The sequence below is a fragment of the Neophocaena asiaeorientalis genome, unplaced genomic scaffold (assembly GCF_003031525.2).
Source record: "Neophocaena asiaeorientalis asiaeorientalis breed wild unplaced genomic scaffold, Neophocaena_asiaeorientalis_V1.1 scaffold256, whole genome shotgun sequence".
In the NCBI taxonomy this organism is placed as follows: Eukaryota; Metazoa; Chordata; class Mammalia; order Artiodactyla; family Phocoenidae; genus Neophocaena; species Neophocaena asiaeorientalis.
In genome coordinates, this window is record NW_020185324.1 from 7,120,839 (window position 1) to 7,148,597 (window position 27,759).

Consider the following 27,759-nt stretch of genomic DNA (forward strand, 5'->3'; position numbering starts at 1 on the left):
CTCTCTGGGACTTTGACTTCCCCTCTGCCTTCCATGTTCCTTCCCCTTTGGCTGTAGGCTCTGGGAAGAGCTCTCATTTTCTGAAGGAGATGGAACTTCGAGAGTCTTGAACACCCTCGTTTTGGAGTTTCACATACCATTTTTAAAGGGAAAGGGTCAGTGACTTACTTTGGTAGACAAAATGTCGTGGTTAGCAGTAATAATAAGAATTAGCAGCTACTATTTAACAGTCACATATGCGCAGTGTTTTACATAACATTCCCATGGCTGGCTAAACCTCAAGAAATATAGAAGGATGTGAGATGAAAAGTACAAGTCTCTGGAGCACCCCACATCTGGGTGCCGTCCCACCTGCTGCTTATATATCCTCCCAGGATTTTAAAAATGCATATATAGTCCCTGTGTGTGTGTATATGCATGTAGATCTTTGTTTATTTGAAGGCACCTGGCATCATATTGACTTGTTAGGAGCTAGGAATCACATCCCATGTTCTATTAATGTTATTGCTGATTGGTAGTTAGTGAAGAACGTTTAAAACCATTTGCTGGCAAAGCCATCTCCTTTTATCCCTTATCTTCTTCTGCCTCCATTTCTACTTTTTCATAGTAGCATCCCTGGGGTCTTCTTTCTCCTTCTTTGTTGAACCTATAAAAGCCAGGCTCAGCTGTTCTGGCTCCAGCATCACCTCCACTGACACCCCCTTTACAGCTGCCCATGTACCCTCGGATTCTCCCTTTGGCATGTTTTTGGTTCACAGTTGCTAGTACATGGCAGTCCACGTCAATTCAAAACTGTGGGTGTCTGTTTCAAGGAAAGTAACTGACAATGCTAACAAAACCTTTTTTTTTTGGAGGGAGATGGGAAAAAAAGACCATATCATAATTCAAATATTAATTGGCTGACTGCTTAGTTTTCATTAAGCAAATCAGATATTAGCAAGAATCAGGCTTCAAATCAAGATTAATATCTAGCATGAAAAGGACAGAGAGGTTCCTACTTCAAAGGTTCATTCACTATCAGAAAAAAGGGCACAACGTAATCCTCAGTGTAATTCTGAACCAGGCATTCCAGGCTTGAGTGTGGTCAATAAAGCTAAATTCACGGCCCCCCTCTAATGTGTCTTTAAGCCTTTGGATTAAAAGCTCTTGTTTTGATGAATCTGACAATAGCATGTTATCTATATATCATTTTCATTCTTTTCTGGGGATCTACAAACAGCAAAATTCTTATTTTGATTTGACAGCCTCTTGACAACACAAGAATCACTTGGGGAATTTCTGAAATTTCTGACTCCTCTTTAAGGTTAATAGTGTTGAGTAAATAGATTGATTCGTTATCCTCTCCTCAACCATCTGATTTATCTGTCTACCATTTGTGACAGACTGGCCTCTGTGGAAATAGGCTGGTAGTAATTACACACGTCCTGTTCTTCATAAGACAGTCTGTTGTGAACATGACTGTTTCAGTTTATGCATTTGCATTACATCTGAGAGGAAGGACATGTTAAATAAACAGAGATAGAAGCGGTAAGTTCATGGGAAGCATTTATAGAATGAGTTGTTCGTATTTTATTGCTATGCTTAGGTACATCTGCAACTCGGAAGGAATTCTGGATTACTTCATTTCTACATATATTCATTTTAGGACTCCTCTGCTTCTGAATTTAACATAATACTGGCTGACATTTTTTGACAAATCATATTCTCACAAATCCTTAAGTTTGTCTTCACCCCTTCCTGGTTCTTTTTCTTTTAATCCTCTGTTTAAAATCCTCCCCAGAGGTTACTCATTTGCTCAAAATCTTGCACTGCTGAGCTGTGAAACGCAACATTAACTTAAATAATACCCAGCTCTTGGTGAGTTGTGACTCTGGGCCAGTCATCTCATTGTTCAGCCCATTTCTTTAAAATGGGACACTGGCCTAGAAGATCTCGCCGGCGTCTTCTGATTCTGGCAGGGAAGAAACACATTGGGTCATCCATAATCATCTCTGACTATAAGCATTAGAATGTGCCCCCAGCCCAGCGGCCCACTAATTTACACACACATATGCCCCTTTCCCGAGCCCAGGCCTTGATGACCACCTACCTGTGTGGGCATGTGAGGGAGCACATGCTGGGCCAGCTTGGGTGAGGCCGTTTGTTTGGGCACATAGCCTCACTCGACAACATGGCGTGCCGCTTGTATATTGCAATATCATTTGAGGGCCAAGCTCTTCTTAGGCCATAGCCCAAGAGTAATTAATCATTGACATATTTTTATACACCGCGATGTCTTTTGGCAGTTGTACATTTCACCGCAAAAGCTTTGTAAAAGACTTTTCCACAGAGGTAGGCAGAGGCCTCACACCTGCTCCTTTCATCACTTCTATGCTTTTGCTTCCCCTGTTTGCACGTTTCCTAGTTGTTAAGTTAGAACCTTCTACGTGCCCACCACAGGATGAGGCGGTGCTTCATGAATAGGTCCTCTTCTTGGGGTGTTGATCCAGAAGGATGCTCCCTTTCTTTGGCCATAGAGGAAGCTGATATTATAAGCAGCTAAAGGAGTGTAGCCAGAGAGTGACTGAGATTAGATTAAGGGAAAAGATTATTTTTCATCTAGGTCTGATTTTTCTTTTTTTTGTTTGTTTTGTTTTTTTTGCATACTCTGTTCCCAACATTTTGGTGTAGGAGGAAGGGCACTGGACAAGGCCTTGAGAAATTTAGAAACCATAATCCTAGCTCTGCCTGTAACGTCTGCCTGTCTTAGCCAGCGGGTTTCCTGTCTAGAAGTTATGAGTAACCCTGGCTCGGTTCAGGGCTGCTGCATAACTAAGACAGGCTAAGGGCTAAGTGTGCAGTCTGCTCCCACCACAGCCTTTAAACCACCCTTCTCCCTTCCCCGAACCCTCCTCTGTGACTCCCTCGGATTCCACTCTCTGCAGAAGGTATCTACTACCCTAGGCCTGGAGAGTGGTTCTCAGGTCCGTTGTTGAATACTCAAGTGGCAGTTGCTGTAACTATTAGGGAGCATCAGCTTCTTTGTGTGGAGTCTAAATGCTGCCTCTGAAACACCCCAGGAACCAGTCAGTTCTCGACCTTTAGATCAAAACCAAATACCCCCATTTTCTCTTTGTGGCAGCTTTTACATGCTATCGGGTTCCTCCTCAGTCTTTTCAAATTCAAACAAAGCAGTCATCCTGCCTCAGTCACTTAATACATATTTGTTGTGGGAAGGAATGAATGATTCAATGAATACAAAGTGGTTTTCAGAATGTTCTTCCTCCAGAACATTCTCAAGATGAAATTTTTTGGGACAGCATTCCACACAAAATGCTGGTCTCAGATGTAAGAACACAGTGCCCGAAACCCAAACTGGCCGTGCAAGCGTGACGACTCGTTGTTCCCTTAATCTGGACATTGAACACTTACACAGTGCAGCTAGATGGAAGGTTAAATGAATTGTTTATGCTGCTATTAAAAATCATGTTTTCAAGGGATATTTAATGAAAAATCATGTTTTCAAGGAATATTTAATGAAAAATCATGTTTTCAAGGGATATTTAATAATAAGTGGAGAAATCAGGCTCAGAACTGTATATACAGTATGATCCCAATCATGTATAAAAATATAAATATGCAAAGAAAAAATCCTCAAAGGAAATGCATCAAAATGTTACTGATTATCTCTGGAGGGTGTAATCATAGGTGATTATGATTTTCAACTTTATCACCTTCTTATAGTTTCCATATAAGCCTGTTTTATTTTTATAATCAGGAAAAAATGTTATTTGTTTAAAAAGATCTGAACCTTTCTGAGAACTCTTTATATTGTGCCTCGTTTTTCCTGATCTTCCTTATCATCACGATCCTTTCAGAATCTTGTGTCAGAATTTCATTTTAGTTCTCCCATCTCTTGGGGCATCTTGAGGCTCTCTGGGATACAGTAAACATGCAGCGTGCCAATAATCCCTCTGTTAAATGCTTCTTCTGCTTTATACTGTAAGTTCTGTGATATAGTTCTTGCACTTATCTTTTTGTTTTGTTTTGTTTTTGACTGTTTAATGGCATATGAAACTACTAAGATTTTAGTATGTATTTGTTTTACAAGAACTTAGAAAATTTCAATTCAAAAATGATTACAAACCATATTTATTTTCAGTGTCTGATCTACGAATGAATCAGGTTCTGGGGCACACGTGGTCTTGTAAGACTATCGTCATCAAAAGTGGTCCTGAAGCATGTTAATGAAAGGACATTAAAGCTAATACATGTCTTGCACTTATCTTTATTATTTTTATTTTAGTTTGAGGCCTTCATTTTCCACTAAAGAGTTGCATGAAGTAAAACACCACACCTGTTTTTCTCACTACTAATCCCACTATTCCTAGAACACAAGAGATGCTCAAAAGTTACGTGCTGAGTGAAAGGCTGCCCCACTTGTCTACTTACTAGCTGTGTGAGCTGGGGCATGTCACTGTGCTTCTTTATCTGTATGGGAGATGACACCTGCCTTCCTACCCCATGGGGTTGTTTTGGATTTTCAAAGGGGATAACATTGTCTGATCATCTTTAATAGTAGGTTCTTGGCTTCTCAGTGTGTCCTTTCTTCATGATTTTAAATGCCAAGAATCACCTTCTCCCAAGGCTTTTTGTCCCCTCCCTAGCATCCTCCAGATGTTCCCTGTTGATATGAATTAAATCCAGCCACAGTTCACTTCAGACTCACCAGCTGCCAGCCACTGTGCTTTGCTTTTCTCTTCTCCTCTCCTTTTAAGTATATATTAGCTCTCAGTTGCCCAACAGCCCTGCAAGGTTGTATTATTATTTCGTTTTATTGCTGAGGAAGCTGGGACATAAAGAGGTGAAGTCGCTTGTGCACGTTGGCAGCTCTTCTTTGACCCTGGGCGGCATGACTGCAGGCCCGGAAGCGCTGCCCTGGGCCATGTTGTTGGGCCCAGCCGCGTGCTCTGGGAAGCGGTGCACACCCTGCGGAACAGAGGGGAGTGGGTAGGGGCTGGCGTGGCCCGAGCTGCTGTCTGACCTCAGAGCCCCCAGCGTGACATGTGAGCACAGGACAACCTTTTCTCCCACAACGCTGATCCTTATCCTTCTTTTCATCGTTCTTTGTTCAGCTTTTGGAACTGACATTTATTTTTAGAAACCACTATAGAGAAATTCACCTCAAGCCCTGCATTTCTTCTTTTTGCAACATACATTTTTATTGACATGAGAAAATATTTTGTTCCCCTCATGCTTTAGCCTCTGCCACCAACTACAAAAAGGGGAAAGACCTGTCTCCTCTAGATGGGAATTTCTCCCCTTTTTTGAGTATGAGGAGTTGCATTTCTGCGGTGCTTACGCATTAGTGTCTGTAGGGAAGACAGCAGGCGGATGCAGCCAGCCCAGGGGCAGCCTTTAGGAACGGTGCTGGCTGTCTCTCCGAGGTGGGAAGAACTGGTTGTGTAGCAGACAGACCTAGTATACATCTCTGCTCCGTAACTAAACATGAGACCCAGGGCAAGGGAGTCGACACCAGTTACTTTATCCACAAAATGAAGATCACAATAAATGCTAGGATTGTTGGAATTATTGAAATATATTGTATGAAGCAGTTACCATAGTGCCCAGCAACACATAATAAACACTCAGGTAGTGTTTATGTTTATAGTGGTGGTTATTATTATTGGTGGTGGAGGCTACTAATTTTTGGGCAATTCATTGGTCAAGAGAGTCCCTAAGCATAAGATTCCCAGTAATACTTGGGAATTATACATGTTCCATACCTTTATAAAAGGAGAGGTTACTAAAAGAAGGATCTAAGAAGAAGTATCAGAAAACTTTCAACATACAAATCCCATTTTCAAGTAGTTTGTATATCTGGCGCTTTGGGGAGTTTAACTGGAAAGATTTCCTGCTTTGGCTACTGGTATGATGGGGAATCAGCCCAGGGATCATTGGTGGGATTATTCTAGAACACTCTTGAGAGGCAGGCAGAGAAAGGGTCAGGCTACAGCTCTGTCTTCCTGGCTTGGCTACACCACTCAACATAGTCAGTGTGATAGCCAGCTATGGAGCCCCAGTAAAATCAAGCTGCCATGCCAGATCCTCCAACAGTGATCCCCACGAAGCGCTGCAGGAGCTGCGAGCTCCCTCCAGTGTCCGCCTTTAAGGGCTACATCACTGCTTTCTGCACAGCTTACAGCGTTCAGATAGACCTAGCCGGATGAGTGCAGGAGAGTCCTGAATGGGGACTCTGTGACTAATTCAGTTTATATGGCAGGGGATTTAACATTGAGGGGAAGGCCTGAGGAGTTTGGTTAACCATGAGGAGAAGGTCCTCGACACAGTTGATGTCAAGTGAGCATGAGTCGTGAACGCAGAGGTCCCACCTCCCTGCCCGCTTACCTATGATCACATACGGTACACCATATTGTAGATATTCATGTATATATTGGAGTCCCCAGTGGATTCTGAATTCCTTGGGAGAAAGGACTCCGAAAGGACTGTTTTTGTCTCCGTCTTCCCAATGCCGAGTTCAGCGCTAGGTGCCAGGAGACACTCAGTGTATGCCAGAGAGGGAGAAGAGGCAGGAAAGGAGGGAGGAGAGGCCTCTCTCCAAGGCGGGTAAGGGTGAATACATGATCCTTTCGGTTCCATTCATACTCTCCAATTACGAGGATGCGGAAAACCCCTGGCCCACACTTCAGAGCTGCCTCGCTGAGGCCTCACGCACTCTCTGCCTGCTGGTGTCCGTCCCTCACAGGCCTGTGCCATCAGGTCAGCTCCCCAGTGTCACCCCTGATTCTCGTACTGACTTCTCTTATGCTTCCTCCCTTCAAAAGAACCAGAAAGATAATTCCAAAAGAAGTTGCCTAACTTTGTATACTTTCTATGATTTTAGAAGCTTTTCCAGAATCTCACCTAGTTCTAATAACAAAGATGTGACTTCTTTTAGCACTATACCTTCTGAGGCTTAATGCCGTAGTAACTTTGAGAAGAATAAGACCGCCTCCATCTCTGGGACCTCAGTACCTTTACCAGGAATTGTGTTCACTCTTGGCTTATAGCGGAAGGGAAAGTGTATACTAACCAATTGGCCCTCAGGAATCTACCAAATAAGTGTCAGTACTGTTCAGTCTCTGAAGAAGATACGATTGTTTGGAAGGTAGGTGTGGTTAAGTGTCGGGGCACTGGCGAAATGTGGCTGCTGGAAAGGAGTTTAGCTGTTGGAGGGAATAAGGAGGGTGTCACGCCAGCTTAACAGAGATAACCAGAGTATCCAGAGTATCTTAGAGAAGGGGTGCATGTGTGTGCGGGAGTGTGTGTGTGTGTGTGTGTGTGTGTGTGTGTGTGTGTGTATGTGTCCCTTAAAAAAGAATTAAAAATCTATTACAAAGGAAAACTGGATATCAGACATAGAATTTTCTCGGAATGATGGCTGTCAGTGTGGAAGCAGGTTGGCTTGAATCCATTAACCCCCAGGCTGAAATGACAGTGTTTCACAACTAGCACAGAACAAAGATAAGAGGTATGTTGGAAGGCTGTCACTGTAGAAGAGCTATAGTCAGCGGAAACAGCATGGAATTAGTTCTTCCTTTATAGGTAGGATGTATAGTTTATGCTGGGAGAGAATCTTCTTGTGCGGTGATTCTCAACGTGGCTTAGCATCAGATGGCTTGGGAGGGCATTTAGCCTGGACCCCACCTTGGACTGACTGAAGCAGAATTTTCTCTAGTGGCTAAGAATAGATTTACTGCACTAGAAAAGTAAGTCTGATGGTGAATTTTTCAAAGCTGATGAAATTAACTTTATAAATAGTTTATATACCTTTTCACCAAGTGATCCTGGTTCTACAAGTTTATTCTAAGAATATAGACAGTAACTTGGACCAAGATTTATGGAGAAAAACATACAATAGTATTATACATGATGGGGAAAATTGGAAAGACCTACATATCTCACGGTAGGCGCGTGCTTAAATTAATTGTGGAATATCCATAATGTTGCATATATTCAGTAAAATGGAGTTTTCAAAGGATAATTAATAAGAAGATCCTCTTAACTACAAGTGATAAATAGCAAGGTACAAAATTATATATGTATATGCAAAAGGGAAAATATATTATTTCACTTATGAGGTGCTTATAAATAGCCAAATTCTTAGAGACAGAGAGTAGAATGGTGGTTACCAGGGACGGGGGGATGGGGGGATGGAGAGTTATTGTTTAACGGATACGGAGTTTCAGTTTGGGATGATGAACAGCTTCTGGAAAGGAGGGTGGTGATGGTTGTACAGCACTGTGAATATACGTAAGGCCACTAGAATGTGTACTTGAAAGTGGTTAAAAGGCAAGTTTTATGTTTTGCCTATTTTACCACAATAGAAAGACCCCTCCCCTCCTATGGGATGTGCTATGGGATGAGTGAGGAACACGGTGGGAACTGCAGTGTGAGCTCTTCACAACAGCACTCTTGCCTGATTCTTCAGAGAGAGGTCAGTAGTGTGCTCATGTGAAAGAAAAGAAAGGTTGTAGCTATGAGGGAAAATATTTTATCTGTACAGGAGGCCCGAATTTTTTTTTTTTTTTTTTTTTTTTGCGGTACGTGGGCCTCTCACTGTTGTGGCCTCTCCCGTTGCGGAGCACAGGCTCCAGACGTGCAGGCTCAGCAGCCATGGCTCACAGGCCTAGCTGCTCCGTGGCATGTGGGATCTTCCCGAACCGGGGCACGAACCCACGTCCCCTGCATCGGCAGGCGGACTCTCAACCACTGCGCCACCAGGGAAGCCCCCGAATTTTTTTTTAAAAATGCATAGAAGCGTAGAGAGAAAATCCACATGGTAACAGGATTTACTTCTAGGTGGTGGAAATATGGGTTGTTTTAAATTCTTCTGTCTTAAAAAAAAAAAAAAAAAAAGTCTATAATTTTCCCCAAAGGAAGACATAGTAGAAGCTCAGAACAAAAAGTTATTTTTAAGAAAAAGAATTTTTAAATGTTTTTCTATCTTTGTTAATTTCTACATGAAGGTTGATAGCAAATCATTATGACTTATATTCAACAAACAGTCCAGAATTTTATCCATGCAAACATGGTACATCCCTTTGAAAGTAGTCCCCATGAGAGTCCCCTGTAAAGGGCTCCCATTGCAAAGAGTAAATCTTCAGACTGTGGGGAGCATTGGAAACTTGGGGACAGTCACAAATCATCTAGGGCCATGCCTTGTAAACAGGTGGGCAGTGACATGAATATGTTCCCTTCCTTTGTGAGGGATGGTTTTCCTCATAGGCCCTTTGAATGAGGATTAGGTGGTCGGGGAAACCCTCCATTTTTATATTCCATCGTTAAATGAAAGGGTTTTTTCCTCACTTTGTGAGGCGGGATCTGCCATCACCCAAACTAGCCGTTCCTTAGCAGTCAGCGTCGTTAGTGTCGAGCAACAAACACTGACTGTAACTCAGGAATTCCCTGGCGGCCCAGTGGATAGGACTCTGCGCTTTCACTGCCTGGGATCCGGGTTCGATCCCTGTTGGGGATCTAAGATCCCGCAAGCCTTGTGACGTGGCCAAAACAAAACAAAACAAAAAACTGACTGTAACTGATTTAGGCACTACAGGAACTTAGTGGAAAGTTATAAGGATGCCTGCAGAATCTCCAGGAATGCAGAAAAACAAAGTCAAAAAACAGGTGAGAATGAGGGAGGCTGCTCAGCTGGAACGTGAGTAGGACCAGGCCACCTCCCCTTTCGGTCCACCTGGACCAGGGTTCTGCCATCGGCACGTGGGATCTGTCACTGCTGCTGCCGGCCTCTGAGAGCATTCTCCCCTCCACTGTTTCTCTGCATCTCTGGTCACAGGTTCTACATCTACTGGCAGGATGTAGCTAATTGGCCGGGCCCCGGTCCATACCTGTTGCTGGGCAAGGGAGTATCTGGCATCTTTCAGCACTTGTAATGGCAGGTGAGCTCTGCCTTCCATGGAGACTCTGAAGAGGAGAAGGGGGTTCAGATGCTGGGAAGCCAGATGACAGATAGCCTGTATGATTAGCACATGGCTTTCAGTCAGTCTTGTTCATCTCTGCCCGAGTCCAGTAATGAGCAGGTGATTATCCCTTAAAATGCCAGCCGCTGCTGGCACCAGCTTGCTCTCGGTCACTTAAGCATTTTCTGCATGGGGGACTGTAAGAGGTTCCAAACGATATGCTGATTAAGTACTGGGAGTTCACATACCATGTCTTCATCTGCTGCAGCGGGACCGATAGATGGGCCTGCCTGCCTTGTGGTTTATACCTGATAGGAGTAGAGGTGGGAACTGGGGGAGGGAGGAAGGCAGGCAGCATGCAAGGACAGCTGCTCCTTCTAGAGGGTCCCTTTCAAAGGGCCTAGAGGCAGTTCCAAGAACACAGTGACTTCAGAATTCAAATAGTCAGACTGGCAGTTGGGCTCTCCTCTTTGTTAGGAGAGCAAGTACAGGAGTTTGGCCCTGACTTTGGCAGGAATGTGATCTGACACCATCCTCTTGCCTGGGATTGTGACTCATCGCAGTCCTTTAATCACAGCCCTTTAATCACAGGCAGAAGTCCACTCCTGACTACGAAGACTATTTCTGTCTTTAATTTTTACATCATCTATGTAGTACTCTAGCTACAGGCTTACTGGCAGCTCCAGACACCAGTGTCCCTGTGGAGAGGGCTCTGGCAGACTTCAGGGGAGTTCACACATCCCTGGAGGCAGTACAGCAAAGGGTAAACAGGTATTTCTGTCAGGCGAAGGCAGACTTCTTCTGAGGGTCTAGACAGCAACTGAGAAAAACACATTAGTCAAGGTTTTTAATGCATATACTTTTCCAGCAAAGCGTTACTTGCTCCAGTAACACACTAAGAACTGCATCAGGAAAGGTCTCTTTAACATTTTACATCCTTTGGTAGAATAGATCTCAAATTCTATAATGCTTTAAAAAACCATCCAGGTCACATAGAGCTGTGCAGTGTGGGCTGGAATCTTCATTTTTAAAGTGTGTCCCCAGCAGTTGGGACTGCACTTTGAGAAGCTCTGCTCTATTGTCTGATTCCTCATGCACAGCCAGGGAGACGTGAGCCGCTGAAGGCAGACCCTTCAAGCCATTGCTTTCCATAAACTGAATCCCCTCATCTTCAGACATTTTATTTATTTTATTTCATTTTTTTCAGACCTCTCATTTTTAACAGAAACTTTTTTTTTTTTTTCCTGCATGAAGTCCTACTCAGAAACCCAACCTATAAAATCACAAATTCTGTTCTGGTTGAAGTGATCATGGTGGCCAAAGCTCATGTACTCCACATGGATTCCAGCCCTTGCAGGGACCCCTGAGGTCCCCAGCCCACAGCTGTGGGGCTCAGTGTGACAGGCTTCCAGGTATGGACATGACACCCTCTGTCTGTCCCTAGCTTGGGGAGGTGGACACTGCTGGCTCCCCTAGTGTCTCACACAGGTGGTCAGTAAATAGATAGCAGATTAGTGACTGTGACAGTTTTGGGGACACCCAGCAGCTTCTATGCTGGAGGGGTCAGGGAAACGTAAATATCAGACTTTTCAACTTCTTTTCATCAGCCCACGTGCTCCTAATCCCATTTCTGTTTAAATGCTTTGTATGCCATGTAGTCATAGAAAGTTTCTGGCAGACTCAAGAATTGAGACAGCTGATGAATTGAAACCACTTCTCTATGGAGGAAAGTAGATGTTACGGAAATAAACTTGTGTTTTACTATGAGCTGCCTTAAGTCCATTTGGGAAGTAGCTGGAGTGTGAATAATAAGTAATACTCACTAAATGAAGTTAAATGCAAATCCAGGTACATCCACTTCCAGCTAAAGGACCTGGCAAAGGGTGAGGAATTGGGCACCATGACTGAGAATAATGCCTCCTGGTGGTGGAGGGGGAAGGGAGATTCTCAGAAAAGTTTTATGTTTTTATGTGTTTGGTTGGTTATTTTTCTTTATTCTTCTACTATGAATAAAGAAAAAAAGTTCTGAAGGCAAGAAATTGAGAAAGCAAACCGAACTGTCTTCCCTAGATTTTGACAGGAAAGTGTGTGAAGTGACTGTGGCCGATCCAGAGCACAGCTGGGTGGAGGCTGAGCTGGGGGGCTCTGGGAGGTCACTGTGCCTGGAGGCTGAGCTGGGGGGCTCTTGCAGGTCACTGTGCCAAATTAAGATTTGCTGTGAGTAAAGTGCTCATTGCCAGTAAGCAAGACGTCAAACTGTATCTCAGACATTTAGTTCCAAAGAATTTTTCAAAAAGGAATTGTTCCTCACTTGGTAAAGTTGCATACATTTAGTTTACTACTAAGGGCGTATGTATATGATAAATTCCTCAAGTATACTTTATACTTTCCTCAGGCCACATTTCTATGGCCATTGCCACACCTTGGTGTTATGGTACGTAGAACTGCAGGTCAGGATTGGTTTGGGGTAGTCATTTTAAAGGCTAGTAAACCTCTGTTGAAGGTCAAATCTGTGAAACTAAGGGCATAACTCTCCTGCTTGGAGGTGGCTTGTGGTGGGCGAGTAGATGGGGACTGTGGCCTTGTAATGCCTGAGGCCTTGACTTGCCTCTGTTGGGACTGAGGAAGCACCCAATGGAAAACGTCTCATCCTGCCTGAGGACAAGCAATCTAGAGAGAGAAAGAAGTCAGAGTTTGAAAACTTAACATATCTCCTTTGTCATAAAGCAGATGCTGGAGAGTGTGGCTTCCATCTGTGGGCAAAGAATTTTCCTGATACTAGACCTGAGAATTAGGCCTCCTAGAAAGGTAGTACAGGGCACCGCCAGATCCTCTCTGTGAAAGGAGCAGAGCAGAAAGCAAGTTCTCTGCCCGCAGAGGGGCTCCAAAGAGAAACGGACGGTGAGGGGTAAGCCAGAAGTCACCAGCCTTGCTTGGCTTACAGACCCTGGCTATCTCAGCACATTTTTTATAGCGCTCCTAGGCCAAAGGAAATACCTAACAGTTCCATCTACTAGTTTGGTCTAAACAACTTAACAGTAGTAATAAGCTTGGTGTCTGACAACCGTGTTTTCCCTGAAAATATCCCTATTTCAGAACCCCAGTGAGTTTGCTGTGGTGCCCCAAGGCACTGTAGTGTATCGTTTGGAAAATGCAGTCTCCTTCAGAAAACTCAACAATATAATTGTCACTCCTTACTCTCTTGGAGAATGAGTTTGTTTTCTACATATATAACTCTATTTCTGTTCTGTAGATAAGTTCATTTGTACCCCTTTTTAAGATTCCACATATAAGTGATATCACATGATAATTGTCTTTCTCTGTCTGACTTATTTCACTCAGTATGACAATCTCTAGGTCCATCCATGTTGCTGCAAACGGCATTATTTTGTTCTTTTTAATAGCTGAGTAATAGTCCATTATATATATGTACCACATCTTCTTTATCCATTCCTCTGTTGGTGGACATTTAGGTTGCTTCCATGTCTTGGCTATTGTAAATAGTGCTGCAATGAACACTGGGGTGCATGTCTCTTTTTGAATTATGGTTTCTTCCAGATATATGCCCAGGAGTGGGGTTGCTGGATCATATGGTAGCTCTATTTTTAGTTTTTAAAGGAACTTCCATACTGTTCTCCATAGTGGCTGTACCACCAACAGTGTGGGAGGGTTCCCTTTTCTCCACACCCTCTCCAGCATTTATTGTTTGTAGATATTTTGATGATGGCCATTCTGACTAGTGTGAGGTGATACCTCATTGTAGTTTTGATTTGCATTTCACTAAGAATTACTGATGTTGAGCATCTTTTAATGTGCTTTTTAGCCATCCATATGTCTTTTTTTTCTGATGAATTTTTATTGGAGTATGGTTGCTTTACAATGTTGTGTTAGCCTCCACTGCACAACAAAATGAATCAGCCATACACATACAGATATCCCCTCCCTTTTGGACTTCCCTCCCATTTAGGTTACCACAGTGCATTAGGTTCTTGTGCTATACAGTATGTTCCCATCAGTTGTCTATGTTATACATAGTATCAATAATGTATATGTGTCAATCCCAGTCTCCCAATTCATCCCACCCCATCGCTTTCCCCCTTGGTATCTATACATTTGTTCTCTACATCTGTGTCCTATTTCTGCTTTGCAAATAAGGTCATCTACACCATTTTTTTAGATTCCACATATATGCATTATTATACGATATTTGCTTTTCTCTTTCTGACTTACTTCACTCTGTATGATACTCTTTAGACCATCCATATTTCTATAAATGACCCAATTTCATTCCTTTTTTTGGCTGAGTAATATCCCATTGTATATATGTACCACATCTTCTTTAGCCACTCCTCTGTTGGTGGACATTTAGGTTGCTTCCATGTCCTGGCTATTGTAAATAGTGCTGCTGTGAACATTGGGGTGCATGTGTTTTGTTTGTTGTTTTTTGTTTGTTTGTTTGTTTTGAATTATGGTTTTCTCAGGGTATATGCCCAGTATTGGGATTGTTGGGTCATATGGTAGTTCTATTTTTAGTTTTTTTTTTTAACATCTTTATTGGAATATAATTGCTTTACAATGGTGTGTTACTATAATTGCTTTACAATGGTGTGTTACTATAATTGCTTTACAATGGTGTGTTACTTTCTGCTTTATAACAAAGTGAATCAGCTATACATATACAAATATCCCCATATTTCTTCCCTCTTGCATCTCCCTCCCTCCCACCCTCACTATCCCACCCCTCTAGCTGGTTACAAAGCACCTAGCTGATCTCCCTGTGCTATGCGACTGCTTCCCACTAGCTATCTATTTTACATTTGGTAGTGTATATATGTCCATATATATACTACCACTCTCTCACTTTGTCCCAGCTTACACTTCCCCCTCCCCATGTCCTCAAGTCCATTCTCTAGTAGGTCTGCGTCTATTCCCGTCTTGCCTCTAGGTTCTTCATGACTTTTTTTTTTAGATTCCATATATATGTGTTAGCATACAGTATTTGTTTTTCTCTTTCTGACCTATTCACTCTGTATGACAGACTCTAAGTACATCCACCTCACTACAAATAACTCAGTTTCATTTCTTTTTATGGCTGAGTAATATTCCATTCTACACATGTGCCAAATCTTCTTTATCCATTCATCTGTCGATGGACACTTACGTTGCCTCCTTGTCCTGGCTATTGCAAACAGAGCTGCAGTGAACACTGTGGTACATGACTCTTTAAATTATGGTTTTCTGATCCTTTGTATTTCTGCAGTGTCAGTTGTTACTTCTCCGTTTGCATTTCTAATTCTGTTGATTTGAGTCATCTCTCTTTTTTTCTTGATGAGTCTGGCTAATGGTTTATCAATTTTGTTTATCTTCTCAAAGAACCAGCTTTTAGTTTTATTAATCTTTCCTACTGTTTCCTTCATTTCTTTTTCATTTATTTCTGATCTGATCTTTATGATTTCTTTTCTTCTGCTAACTTTTGGGGTTTTTGGTTCTTCTTTCTCTAATTGCTTTAGGTGTAAGGTTAGGTTATTTGAGTTGTTTCTTGTTTCTTGAGGTAGGATTGTATTGCTATAAACTTCCCTCTTAGAACTGCTTTTGCTGCATCCCATAGGTTTTGGCTTGTCATGTTTTCTTTGTCATTTGTTTCTAGGTAGTTTTTGATTTCCTCTTTGATTTCTTCAGTGATCTCTGTTATTTAGTAGTGTATTGTTTACCCTCCACGTGTTTGTAATTTTTACAGACTTTTTCCTATAACTGATATCCAGTCTCATAGCATTGTGGTCAGAAAAGATACTTGATATGATTTCAATTCTCTTAAATTTACCAAGGCTTGATTTGTGACCCAAGATATGATCTATCCTGGAGAATGTTCCATGAGCACTTGAGAATAAAGTGTATTCTGTTATTTTTGGATGGAACGTCCTGTAAATATCAGTTAAGTCCATCTTGTTTAATGTATCGTTAAAAGCTTGTGTTTCCTTATTTAGTTTCATTTTAGATGATCTGTCCATTGGTGAAAGTGGGGTGTTAAAGTCCCCTGCTATTATCATATCACTGTCGATTTCCCCTTTTATGGCTGTTAGCATTTGCCTTATATGTTGAGGTGCTCCTATGTGGGTGCATAAATATTTACAATTGTTATATCTTCATCTTGGATCGATCTCTTGATCATTATGTAGTGTCCTTCTTTGTCTCTTGTAACAGTCTTTATTTTAAAGTTTATTTTGTCTGATATGAGTATTGCTACTTCAGTTTTCTTTTAATTTCCATTTGCATGGAATATCTTTTTCCATGCCCTCACTTTGTGTGTATGTGTCCCTAGATCTGAAGTGGGCTCTTATAGAAAGCATATATGCAGGTCTTGTCTTTGTATCCATTCAGCCAGTCTGTGTCTTTTGGTTGGAGCATTTAGTCCATCTACATTTAAGGTAATTATCGATATGTATGTTCCTATTACCATTTTCTTAATTGTTTTGGGTTTGTTTTTGTAGGTCTTTTCCTTCTCTTGTATTTCTTGCCTAGAGAAGTTCCTTTAGCATTTGTTGTAAAGCTGGTTTGGTGGTGCTGAACCTTCTCAGCTTTTGCTTGTCTGTAAGGGTCTTAATTTCTCCATCAAATCTGAATGAGATCCTTGCTGGGTACAGTAATCTTGGTTGTAGGTTTTTTCCTTTCATCACTTTAAATATGTCCTGCCAGTCCCTTCTGGCTTGCAGAGTGTCTGATGAAAGATCAGCTGTTAACCTTGTGGGAATTCCCTTGTATGTTATTTGTTGTTTTCCCTTGCCACTTTTAATATTTTTTCTTTGTATTTAATTTTTGATAGTTTGCTTAATGTGTCTTGGTGTGTTTCTCCTTGGATTTACCCTGTAGGGGACTCTGCCCTCTCTGGACTTGATTGACTATTCCCTTTCCCATATCAGGGAAGTTTTCAACTATAATCTCTTCAAATATGTTCTCAGTCCTTTTCTTTTTCTCTTCTTTTTCTGGGACCTCCTATAATTCTAATGTTGGTGCGTTTATTAATGTTCTCCCAGAGGTCTCTGACAGTGTCCTCAATTCTTTTCATTCTTTTTTTCTTTATTCTTCTCTGTGGTAGTCATTTCCACTATTTTATCTTCCACGTCACTTATCTGTTCTTCTTCCTTAGTTTTTGTGCTATTGATTCCTTCTAGAGAATTTTTAATTTCATTTATTGTGTTGTTCATCATTGTTTGTTTGCTCTTTAGTTCTTCTAGGTCCTTGTTAAACGTTTCTTGTATTTTGTCCATTCTATTTCCAAGATTTTGAATCATCTTTACTATCATTACTCTGAATTCTGTTTCAGGTAGATTGCCTATCCTCTTCATTTGTTTGGTCAGGTGGGTTTTTACCTTGCTCCTTCATCTGCTGTGTGTTACTCTGTCTTCTCATTTTGCTTAACTTACTGTGTTTGGGGTCTCCTTTTTGCAGGCTGCAGGTTCATACTTCCCGTTGTTTTTGGTGTCTGCCTCCAGTGGCTAACGTTGATTCAGTGGGTTGTGTAGGCTTCCTGGTGCTTGTGTTCTGGTGGATGAGGCTGGATCTTGTCTTTCTGGTGGGCAGAACCATGTCTGGTGGTATGTTTTGGGTGTCTGTGACCTTATTATGATTTAAGGCAGCCTCTCTGCTAATGGGTGGGATTGTGTTCCTGTCTTGCTAGTTGTTTGGCGTAGGGAGTCCAGCACTGTAATTTGCTGGTTGTTGAGTGGAGCTGGGTCTTAGCATTAAGATGGAGATCTCTGGGAAAGCTTTTGCCATTTGATATTATGTGGAGCCAGGAGGTCTCTGGTGGACCAGTGTCCTGAACTCAGCTCTCCCACCTCAGAGCCTCAGGCTTGACACCCGGCCGGAGCACCAATACTCTGTCACACGGGTCAGAAGAAAAGGGATAAAAAAAAAGAAAAAAATAAAATAAAGTTATTAAAATGAAAAAATTTTTTTAATTATTAAAAATTTTTTAAAAATTGAAAAGTAATAAAAAATAAAAGAAAGAAGAGAGCAACCAAACCAAAAAACAAATCCACCAATGATAACAAGCGCTAAAAAAGTATACAAAAAAAAACCCAAACAAAAACCAAGGAAATGGACAGACAGAACCCTAGGACAAATGGTAAAAGCAAAGCTATACAGACAAAATAACACAAAGTCCATCGCTTTAATCTTGGGATGATTCATTGTCTATTCAAGTATTCCACAGATGCCGGGTACATCAAGTTGATTGTGGAGATTTAATCTGCTGCTCCTGAGACTGCTGGGAGAAATTTCCCTTTCTCTTCTTTGTTTGCACAGCTCCTGGGGTTCAGTTTTGGATTTGACCCCGCCTCTGCATGTAGGTCGCCTGAGGGCATCTGTTCTTCGCCCAGACACAACGGGGTTAAAGGAGCAGCTGATTAGGGGGCTCTGGCTCACTCAGGCCTGGGGGGAGGGAGGGGTACGGAATGCAGTGTGAGCCTGCAGCGGCAGAGGCCAGCGTGATGTTGCAACAGCCTGAGGTGCACTGCGTGTTTTCCCCGGGGAGGTTGTCCCTAGATTACGGGACCCTAGCAATGGCGGGCTGCACAGGCTACTGGGAGGGGAGGTATGGAGAGTGACCTTTGCTTGCACACAGGCTTCTTGGTGGCTGCAGCAGCAGCCTTAGCGTTTCATGCCTGTCTCTGGTGTCTGCGCTGAAAGCCATGGATCGCGCCTGTTTCTGGAGCTTGTTTAGGCGGTGCTCTGAATCCCCTCTCCTCGCGCACCCCGAAACAATGGTCTCTTGCCTCTTAGGCAGGTCCAGACTTTTTCCCAGACTCCCTCCTGGCTAGCTGTGGCGCACTAGCCCCCTTCAGGCTGTGTTCACACAGCCAACCCCAGTCTTCTTCCTGGGATCTCTATTTTTAGTTTTTTAAGGAACCTCCATATGTTTTCCATAGTGGCTGTATCAATTTACATTTCCACCAACAGTGTATGAGGGTTCCCTTTTCTTTACACCCTCTCCAGCATTTGTTTATAGATTTTTTAATGATGGCCATTCTGACTGGTGTAAGGTGATATCTCATTGTAGTTTTGATTTGCCTTTCTCTAACAATTAGTGATGTTGAGCATCTTTTCATGTGTTTGTTGGCCATCTGTATGTCTTCTCTGGAGAAATGTCTATTTAGGTCTTCTGCCCATTTTTTGATTGGGTTGGTTTTTTTTTGATATTGAGCTCTAAGAACTGTTTGTATATTTTGGATATTAATCTTTTGTTGGTTGCTTCATTTGCAAATATGTTCTCCCATTCTGAGGGTTGTCTTTTTGTTTTGTTTATGGTTTCCTTTGCTGTGCAAAAGCTTTAAAGTTTCATTAGGTCCCATTTGTTTATTTTTGTTTTTATTTTCATTACTCTAGGAGGTGGATTCAAAAAGATCTTGCTGCGATTTATGTCAAAGAGTGTTCTGCCTGTGTTTTCCTCTAAGAGTTTTATAGTATCTAGCCTTACATTTAGATCTTTAATACATTTTGAGTTTGTTTTTGTGTATGGTGTCAGGGAGTGTTCTAATTTCGTTTGTTTACATGTAGCTGTTCAGTTTTCCCAGCCTCACTTATCAAAGAGACTGTCTTTTCTCCATTGTATATTCTTGCCTCCTTTATCAAAGATAAGGTGACCATATGTGCTTGGGTTTATCTCTGGGTTTTCTCTCCTGTTCCATTGATCTATATTTCTGTTTTTGTGCCAGTACCATACTGTCTTGATTGCTGTAGCTTTGTAGTATAGTCTGAAGTCAGGGAGCCTGATTTCTCCAGCTCCATTTTTCTTTCTCAAGATTGCTTTTGCTATTCGTGGTCTTTTGTGTTTCCATACAAAGTGTAAAATTTTTTGTTGTAATTCTGTGTAAAATGCCATTGGAAATTTGATAGGGATTGTGTTGAATCTGTAGATTGCTTTGGCAGGGGAGGGATAAATTGGGAGACTGGCATTGACAATATACACACTACTATATATAAAACATAGTAGTAGATAACTAATAAGAACCTACTCTATAGCACAGGGAAGTCTACTCAGTACTCGGTAATGGCCTATATGGGAAAAGAATCTAAAAAAGAGTGGGTATATGTATATGTGTAACTGATTCACTTTGTTGTACACCTGAAACTAATAGAACATTGTAAATCGAGTATCCTCCAATGAAAATTTAAAAAAAAAAGTGAATGAATGAGGGAGTGGGAAAAAAAAAGAAAAGCTAGGAGTATTACCTTAATGGAGCTTCCTCCACATGGAATAAAACTTTAGGAGAAGGAAGAAACTTACTCTTGTTCTCTCCTTGCCCCCATCACCAAACCATCTGGGTTTTAGCTCAGAGTTATCCCTGAGCTGATGTAGCTTCCTGTGCTAGGAGACAGCATCTATTTAGAAGCTACACTTTCTAATCTTCATAGTACCATGTACATCTTTGGAAGGTAAGGGAAATGAAAAGTGAGACGATAACTCCAGGGGCATATGTAGAATAGAGTTCTTCATCCTACTCTTTCAGTTCTGTGTAGCCTGAGATCAAATATTATGAAGGCCAAGAAGAAACTTATTTTCATTTGACTAAGTTAGCTGCAGACTGTCAACTCTGCAGAGCCTCTGAGCACACACTTTTTTTTCTTTGCCCATAGCTTTAAATGGAGGCATAGTCTGCTGTGAGAAAGATGAACCTCTCAGGTATACTCTGAACCCAACAGTAAAAGGCCCACTCCTTTATGATGCAAAATTTCTGTTAATAGTGAAAAGTAATACATGGTGGATTTCTAATCATAAACAACTAAATATTTCCTGTGTGTGCCTCTCATTTAAACCACAGAACCCTGCCCAGTCTGTATTTAAAGCTTAACTGGTCAAGTGTGCATTTCAATCAGTCAGATTGGCCTCATCAGTAAAATACCAGGATTAGCAAAACATGAACTGCTAAATGTGCAAAAAATTTATCAAAGTAGTCAAGTATTTAATTCCTTTGTATTCAAATTTTATTGTGTCATTCTCAATACATACAAACTTAACTTTGCAAAGTATATCTGTACCCCTCCCCCTCTAAAAAGCACCTTCCCAGGATGAGCTAGTGGGAAATTTGTTCTGAGTTGCTGCCCGAGGAGGAGGCAGTGCTGAGTGGAAGAAGTGAGGTGAGAAGAGTGCTTGTGGCACCGCCAGGATCACCTGTGGAATGAGGTGGACTACTAAGTGGATGGGAGGTGCAGGCAGAACCAGGCCTGTAGGGGAAGGTCCAGGGGTCTTCAGAAGAGGCCTGCTGAGCAGGACCCGGGCCTTACAGCCTCCCCTGCCGCACTCTGGAGGCTCCTGCATTTTTCCCTTGCTCCTTCATCCGGGCCTGCCAGCTCTGATGACAGTCTGCTTCTCTCCTGCCCCCAGGTCCACCTGGGCGTCCTCAGTTCTTTGTCTCTTACACCGCTTCACTTCTCCAGAGATCCTGACAACTGAAAGGAGCCTCCTCAGAGGCTCAGTTTCCTTGTCAGTAAAATGGGGGTAATTAGTAGTCTCTGCCTACCTCATGGAACCATTGTGAGGATCAGACGAGATGTATGTCGAAGCCTTCTGTTAGCTGCAAAATGCTGTATACATGTCAGGTGTTATAAATCATTAGCCAGTCTATTTCTCAGCTAGAGCAGTTTCTATGCACATTTTACTTACCCTCTGAACAATTCTTTGTCAAACAGCAAATGTAAATGCTGTTTTTTCCTTCTTGGATTATGGTGGTTCCTTTGTAACTTTATGATGTAGGCTGAATCTTTAAGTACTCCTTTGGCTTATAGCTCTTCCCCTGAACACCCATGCAAGATCATAATCCATAAAACACAGAGGCAATAACTCCTTTTAATCGCCAGGAGTTGCTCATTTGCTACGTTCTAAATGCAGTCACTTAGACATTTGCCTTAAAAAGCCTAACTACTATTTATTACGCAGAGCCGAGACTGTGTGAGGCTAGGCCCTCCTGCCGAGGGAGAAGTCGTTCAAGTCAAGTGGCCTGATGGCAAACTCTACGGGGCAAAATATCTCGGATCAAATGTTGCCCACATGTACCAGGTGAGTGCTGCCCTGGGTGTGATGCTTGCTGAGATGGACAGGAGAAGCCAGAGGGCAGACGGTATAGCCAGTGTACTGCTAACCAAGAAGCCACATGAATTTGGAACACCTCTTGTTTTATAAAAAAGGCAAAAATTCGATGTTTGATGACCTGGATATTAGACTTTTATTACCAAGTTTGATACTGAGAAACTCTAGTAACATCTGATGAATAGGTTAATTGTAAGGAATATAGTTAGTTAGGTCAAAAAGATAACCAGCTGGATGGTGGGCTGCTTTCTTGTGTTTCTGTTATACGGGGAGAGACTAACTGGCTGGATTATCTAACTGTAAGCCAAATCAGTGATGGCTGTTCATCATCCAGCAGTCCCTGAATGGGTGGCTTTTCCCTGAGAGACATCATCCCCGTCGGGCGTTTCAGCAAACCTAAGCCAATGGTGCATCGGCACAGATGGGGCCATTTGTGCACCCGAGCGCTCATTTAATGAAAAGTGCAGCTATCATTTTGGCATTCTGTTCACTGAACAACTCTACATATTATTAAAGAATATATATACAATTTAAAAATGAATTGTATCCCTATTAGAAATGAGGATGAGTTAAGCTCTAATAAGGAAAACAACATGGATGGCGCATGTGCATTTATATTCCTTCAGAAAGACTTTAAAAAGGAACAAATTTATTAGAACCAATAAATTATAGTACTTTTAGTAACACAATGGCAGAAATCAACATTCTAAAGCTAAGCAGTAGTGTAAAAACAGGAAGATTGAAGTAAAAGGAGAAAAAGCAAGAAGGTTCAGGCCTGTGAAGTAAAAAACAGCTTGAGAATAAGACCTCCAGTTTCCTCAGAGAAATTGTTCAAAGACTGATAAAGGGCTAGGGCTTAAATGGAAGAGTACATTAAAAGACACCACTAAAAACTGGAGCACAATGTAATTAAAAGTGTTCAAAGAAGTTTGGACAACTTAGGGGAGAACATTTTTTAAGGTGTAGAAAAAGCCACCAGGGTGGGGAGGGGAGGATGTACATATCCTGTGTGTGTGTGTGTGTGTGTGTGTGTGTGTGTGTGTGTGTGTGAGAGAGAGAGAGAGAGAGAGAGAGAGAGAGAGAGAGAGAAGGCCATTTCCCCTTTGTACTGGTGACTAAGTGTTAAGTTGCAGATTCAGGTCATTTACAGCAGGGTAAGTGCTGCAGCATTTTTGTATCAGAATGTCCAAAATTAGGCAAAAATCACATGACAGGCTGGTAATACTGGAGACTCCTAGAAAAGAAGCGTTCACTACATCATTCAAAAGAAAATAATTACATTTAATTAAACAATAAATGCAAAAGTGAAGCATCTTACATGTAGCAAAGCTATTAGCTACATGAAAAGTATCATAATGAAGACATGTTGAAATTCCGGCTAATTAGTAATCAGTGTGCTAACTTCAGTTGAATTTATCATGGCCTGTCAACATAGAACTGTGAGCATATTTACAGACTCAATGAAAAAGTTAAGACTAATATTAAAATTGTCTCTCAAGGAAGTAGTTTAAAATTCCTCATTAAACCACCTGGCCTTTTGAGATCATTTTGTGTATTGTGTCTCTTCAGCCTCACCATTGAATAAGCAAAGATATTTATAAAAATGGAACTAAATACCTACTGCGCAGTGCTAAGTATCCTAAGTATATGCATTTTGGGGACCCTCACAGTAGCCCTGCAACATAGATGTTTTTGACTCCTACTTTACAAAGTAAAGTCTCAGTGAATGTGATAATTTGTTCAAGAGCACACAGCTGGTAAAGGGAAGGGCCAGAATTTACTCTTGGCTCTGTCCCAAGTCGGGTGAACAATATCCCAGCTTGCGAGGGACTGTCCTTGATTTTAGCACTGAAAGTCTTGCATCCTGGGAGACCCCTTCAGTCCTGGACAAACTGGGATGGTTGGTCACCATACCATACTCCCTCTTAGTTTTAAAATTGCCTTTTTCTCTTTTAGAATTTTCAAATGATCTAAAACAGAAGAAAGGTAGGCACAGGTAGTTCTAGCTATGCTATCGAACTGTATAAATTGCAATGACACCTTGGCCTAATTAAATGTTACAGAAACCATTTTGCTGAAACAAGGCCAGGAAGAAAAGCCTTCCCAATCTCAGCGTTCCGGAAAGTAGCAGCGAGAAGTCTCCTGTGACCGAGACCTAATTCTGCCCCGTGTTTGAGCTTAGTCAAACGTGAGCAGTACATGGATAATAAATACAAAGTTTAATTATATATTTTATCTTTAGTATTTTTTAAACTTCAGCAGATTTTTAAAAATTAAAAACCATGTTTTTAATTTTAGCACAGCTAAATGGTTTAACTTATCTTTTAACTAGAATTGCAAGCATATACTTATTTCTTAAAAGTAAAGAATTCAGACAGACAAGTTAGGGATTTCAAGAATACCATAAGTGGTCAGAGTTAGAAAATATCAGATATTCTACCCTGATTGCATCCCTTTTGTTGTTTTCTTCTGGGAGAGTTCATGTGGGATTGAGCCTAAACCAAGATCACTTTGAGTAGGGCCTTTGATGAATTTCCCCCAGATGCTCTGTTTGTTATTGTGTCACTTTTTCTCTAACAAAATATCCTAAAATACTGAAAAAACTGGATAATGAAATTACTTGCTGCCATTTGATTAGCTTGAAAACAAAGTTTTAAAAGTTTTAAACATTTTCATTTAGATGATAATGTATTTTCACAAATTGAGGTGGCTGACACGTGAGGTTAAGGAGAACCTGAGATCTTAACAAAAGTGAGTTTTGAAAGTTAAAGCTCCGTAAGAACTTGAGAAATTATTTTATCTGGGAGGATTATTATACAAGAGTAAATATATCATTACTTCTTTCTCAAAGAGAAACAGTCCTCCCTCTTATGTTGTCAGAGCCTCTTAAAGAAACAATCAGTACTTACAGGCTCCACCCGTCTTAATGCTAAATTGGCCACAATCTGATGTTCTGAGAAATCATTTGAGCAGCAGTTACTTTTCTTTGTTTTTGCTTTGGGGGGATAAAGTTTTCATATCACATATTGCAAAACACTCATTTTCAAGAATTTTGGCCTGTTTGAAAACATACTTTGTTCTTAGTTTGATAAGGGAAAGAGCTTTTCTTCCTTCCTTGGCTGTTGGATAGTTCTCTTGTTTGTTCTGCCTGAATCCTTTTTTCTTTTTTATGTAGCTAACTGGAACCCTGAAGAAAATGGTGAATGCTTGCTTCTTTTTTAAATAGGTCATGCTCGATGTCTTATTTTTCATTAGGTTGAATTTGAAGATGGATCCCAGATAGCAATGAAGAGAGAGGACATCTACACTTTAGATGAAGAGTTACCCAAGAGAGTGAAAGCTCGTTTTGTAAGTGCTGGATAATCCCTCTGAGGGATCTGCCATGTGAATCTCTCCTCCTCTCTCACTGTTTCCCAAGCCCAGCAGGAAACATACTTAGGCTTTTGGATTGATTTTGAAGAAAGCCAATGCAATTTTACCCTTATTGAAATCATTTAATCCAAAGCTCAAATTTGTCCAGAAACAGGGAAACCGGTTCAAGTTCCTCATCTTTCTTTCTAATGAGGTCAAATGATGCTTCTTTGTGTTAACATCTATTGGCATTCAGAAAGTTATTGAATATGTGTCCTATGCAAGCTAACTGGGAACATATAAAGATACCATCAAGACATTTACAATCTTCTTAGTGGAAGCAACGTTAAAAGAAAGCTTTCAGGGCTTCCCTGGTGGTGCAGTGGTTGAGGGTCTGCCTGCCGATGCAGGGGACACGGGTTCGTGCCCCGGTCCGGGAAGATCCCACATGCCGCAGAGCGGCTGGGCCCGTGAGCCATGGCTGCTGAGCCTGTGCGTCCAGAGCCTGTGCTCCACAACGGGAGAGGCCACGACAGTGAGAGCCCTGCGTACCGCAAAAAAAAAAAAAAAAAAAGCTTTCAGTAGGAGATTAAAGGGGACTCAGCATAGCAAACATCTAGTTTCCTATAGCCTTATCATATACAGTTCACCCTTTAACAATGTGGGGGGTTGGAGTGCTGACCCTCCACACAGTCATATATAACTTATATAGTCAGACCCTTCCTGCCCACAGTTTCACATCTATGGATTCAATCACTCATATCGTGTAGTACCATAATGTTTATGACTGAAAAAAATTCGTGTATTAAGTGGACCCATATATAGTTCAGACCCATGTTGTTCAAGGTCAACTGTATTAACTTCTCTCTCAGAAGCTCATTAATGTTTGTGTCAATTTATAATTAAACTAAACTCTCACTTTTATATAAAACCCTTTTATATAACAAAGCCCAAATATTAGTTGTGGAAATACTAAAGCAGTTTTTTTTTTTTTACAAAAGAAAACGTTATTAGTTTCAAGCCCTGTACATACCATTAAAAGACAAACATGGACAAATAGTCAAAACTGAAGTTGTTAAAAAATATAATTCATAATAACTTAGTTTTCATTGTATCATAAAATATTTACTGGACCCTGAAATGAAGTCAGTTTTACTCATTTAGAATTGCATCTAGTGCATCTGTGAAATGATAAGTCCTAAACTAGGCAATTTGAATGAGGGGATTTTTCTGACTAAAATGAAAATTTTTTTCTGAATAAATGACATCCTTAGTTTTCATTGCATGCTAATGATATACTTTTATGCAGTGATAGAGCGACTCTAGATTACTTTGGAAGAACATGGGTTTCCTTAAATGTTCAGTTGTATATTCAGCTCCTCTCCTGTCAGGTGGGATCCTGAGAACAGGGTAAGTGCATCAGGTGTAAACTGACTTTTCCTTCTCAGCTGCATCCTTGAGGGGAAGGTCCTTCAAAGTGAAACAGTCAAGAGAAGAGTGATAGTAACAGCACTGCTGCCCACCCAGTGAGGAAATGTGGCAAGTAGGGGACCCACACACCTGAAAACAGATTAACCCCCAGATAATAAACAGCAGGGAAAGGGAGAAGAAAATATTCCTATAGTAAAGACATCTGTTAAACCTTAACAAAGAGCTAAAAACCTGGATAATTTGTCAGTGTTCTAGGTCTTGAAATCTCTTCAGAAAAACTTTCCTTTTAAAGATGCTGGAGGTGACTGCCTCTCATCCTGTTTCTCCTATCTTCCATGGATTCTCTGTCCCCTCCCATTCCCTCCCCCCTTTTTTAAAAAAATAATCTAAAGATTTAGAGGTTGGGAAATGGAGTAGGTAGCCCTCTGGAAGTCTCTCAGGTCTTTGATTTTCTAATCCATGTATGGTTAAACATCCTACCAGCTGGGTCTTATAGATTTCAAATACCATTTCTTAATCACATTTAAGCTTTTTGCTTTCTGCTCTGATCACAATCTCTGTTCCATAGTAGATTTGGCTCCAATACCAGTATGCTTTACCATGTAGCTTTACTCAAGCACGAATTTTCTAAGGTCCATTTCTCAGAACAGTCACACCAAACTGAACTGCTTTTCTAAAATTCTCATAGAAAATTTTTAAATTAAAAAATATATAGGGCTTCCCTGGTGACGCAGTGGTTGAGAATCTGCCTGCCAATGCAGGGGACACGGGTTCGAGCCCTGGTCTGGGAAGATCCCACATGCCACGGAGCAACTAAGCCCGTGAGCCACAACTACTGAGCCTGCACATCTGGAGCCTGTGGCCCACAACAAGAAAGGCCACGACAGTGAAAGGCCCACGCACCGCAATGAAGAGTGGCCCTCGCTTGCCGCA

General features: G+C 41.4%; 1 protein-coding gene across 2 annotated transcripts in view; it reads left to right on the plus strand.

Moving 5' to 3' along the window:
* KDM4C (lysine demethylase 4C) overlaps window positions 1-27,759 on the plus strand; it is a 400,986-nt gene that overhangs the window by 362,117 nt on the left and 11,110 nt on the right. For both annotated transcript variants that reach the window (XM_024734252.1, XM_024734253.1), the window contains exons 20-21: window positions 21,895-22,014; window positions 25,300-25,392. In XM_024734252.1, the coding sequence (XP_024590020.1) occupies window positions 21,895-22,014; window positions 25,300-25,392 (213 nt within the window). The remainder of the gene's footprint in view (window positions 1-21,894; window positions 22,015-25,299; window positions 25,393-27,759) is intronic.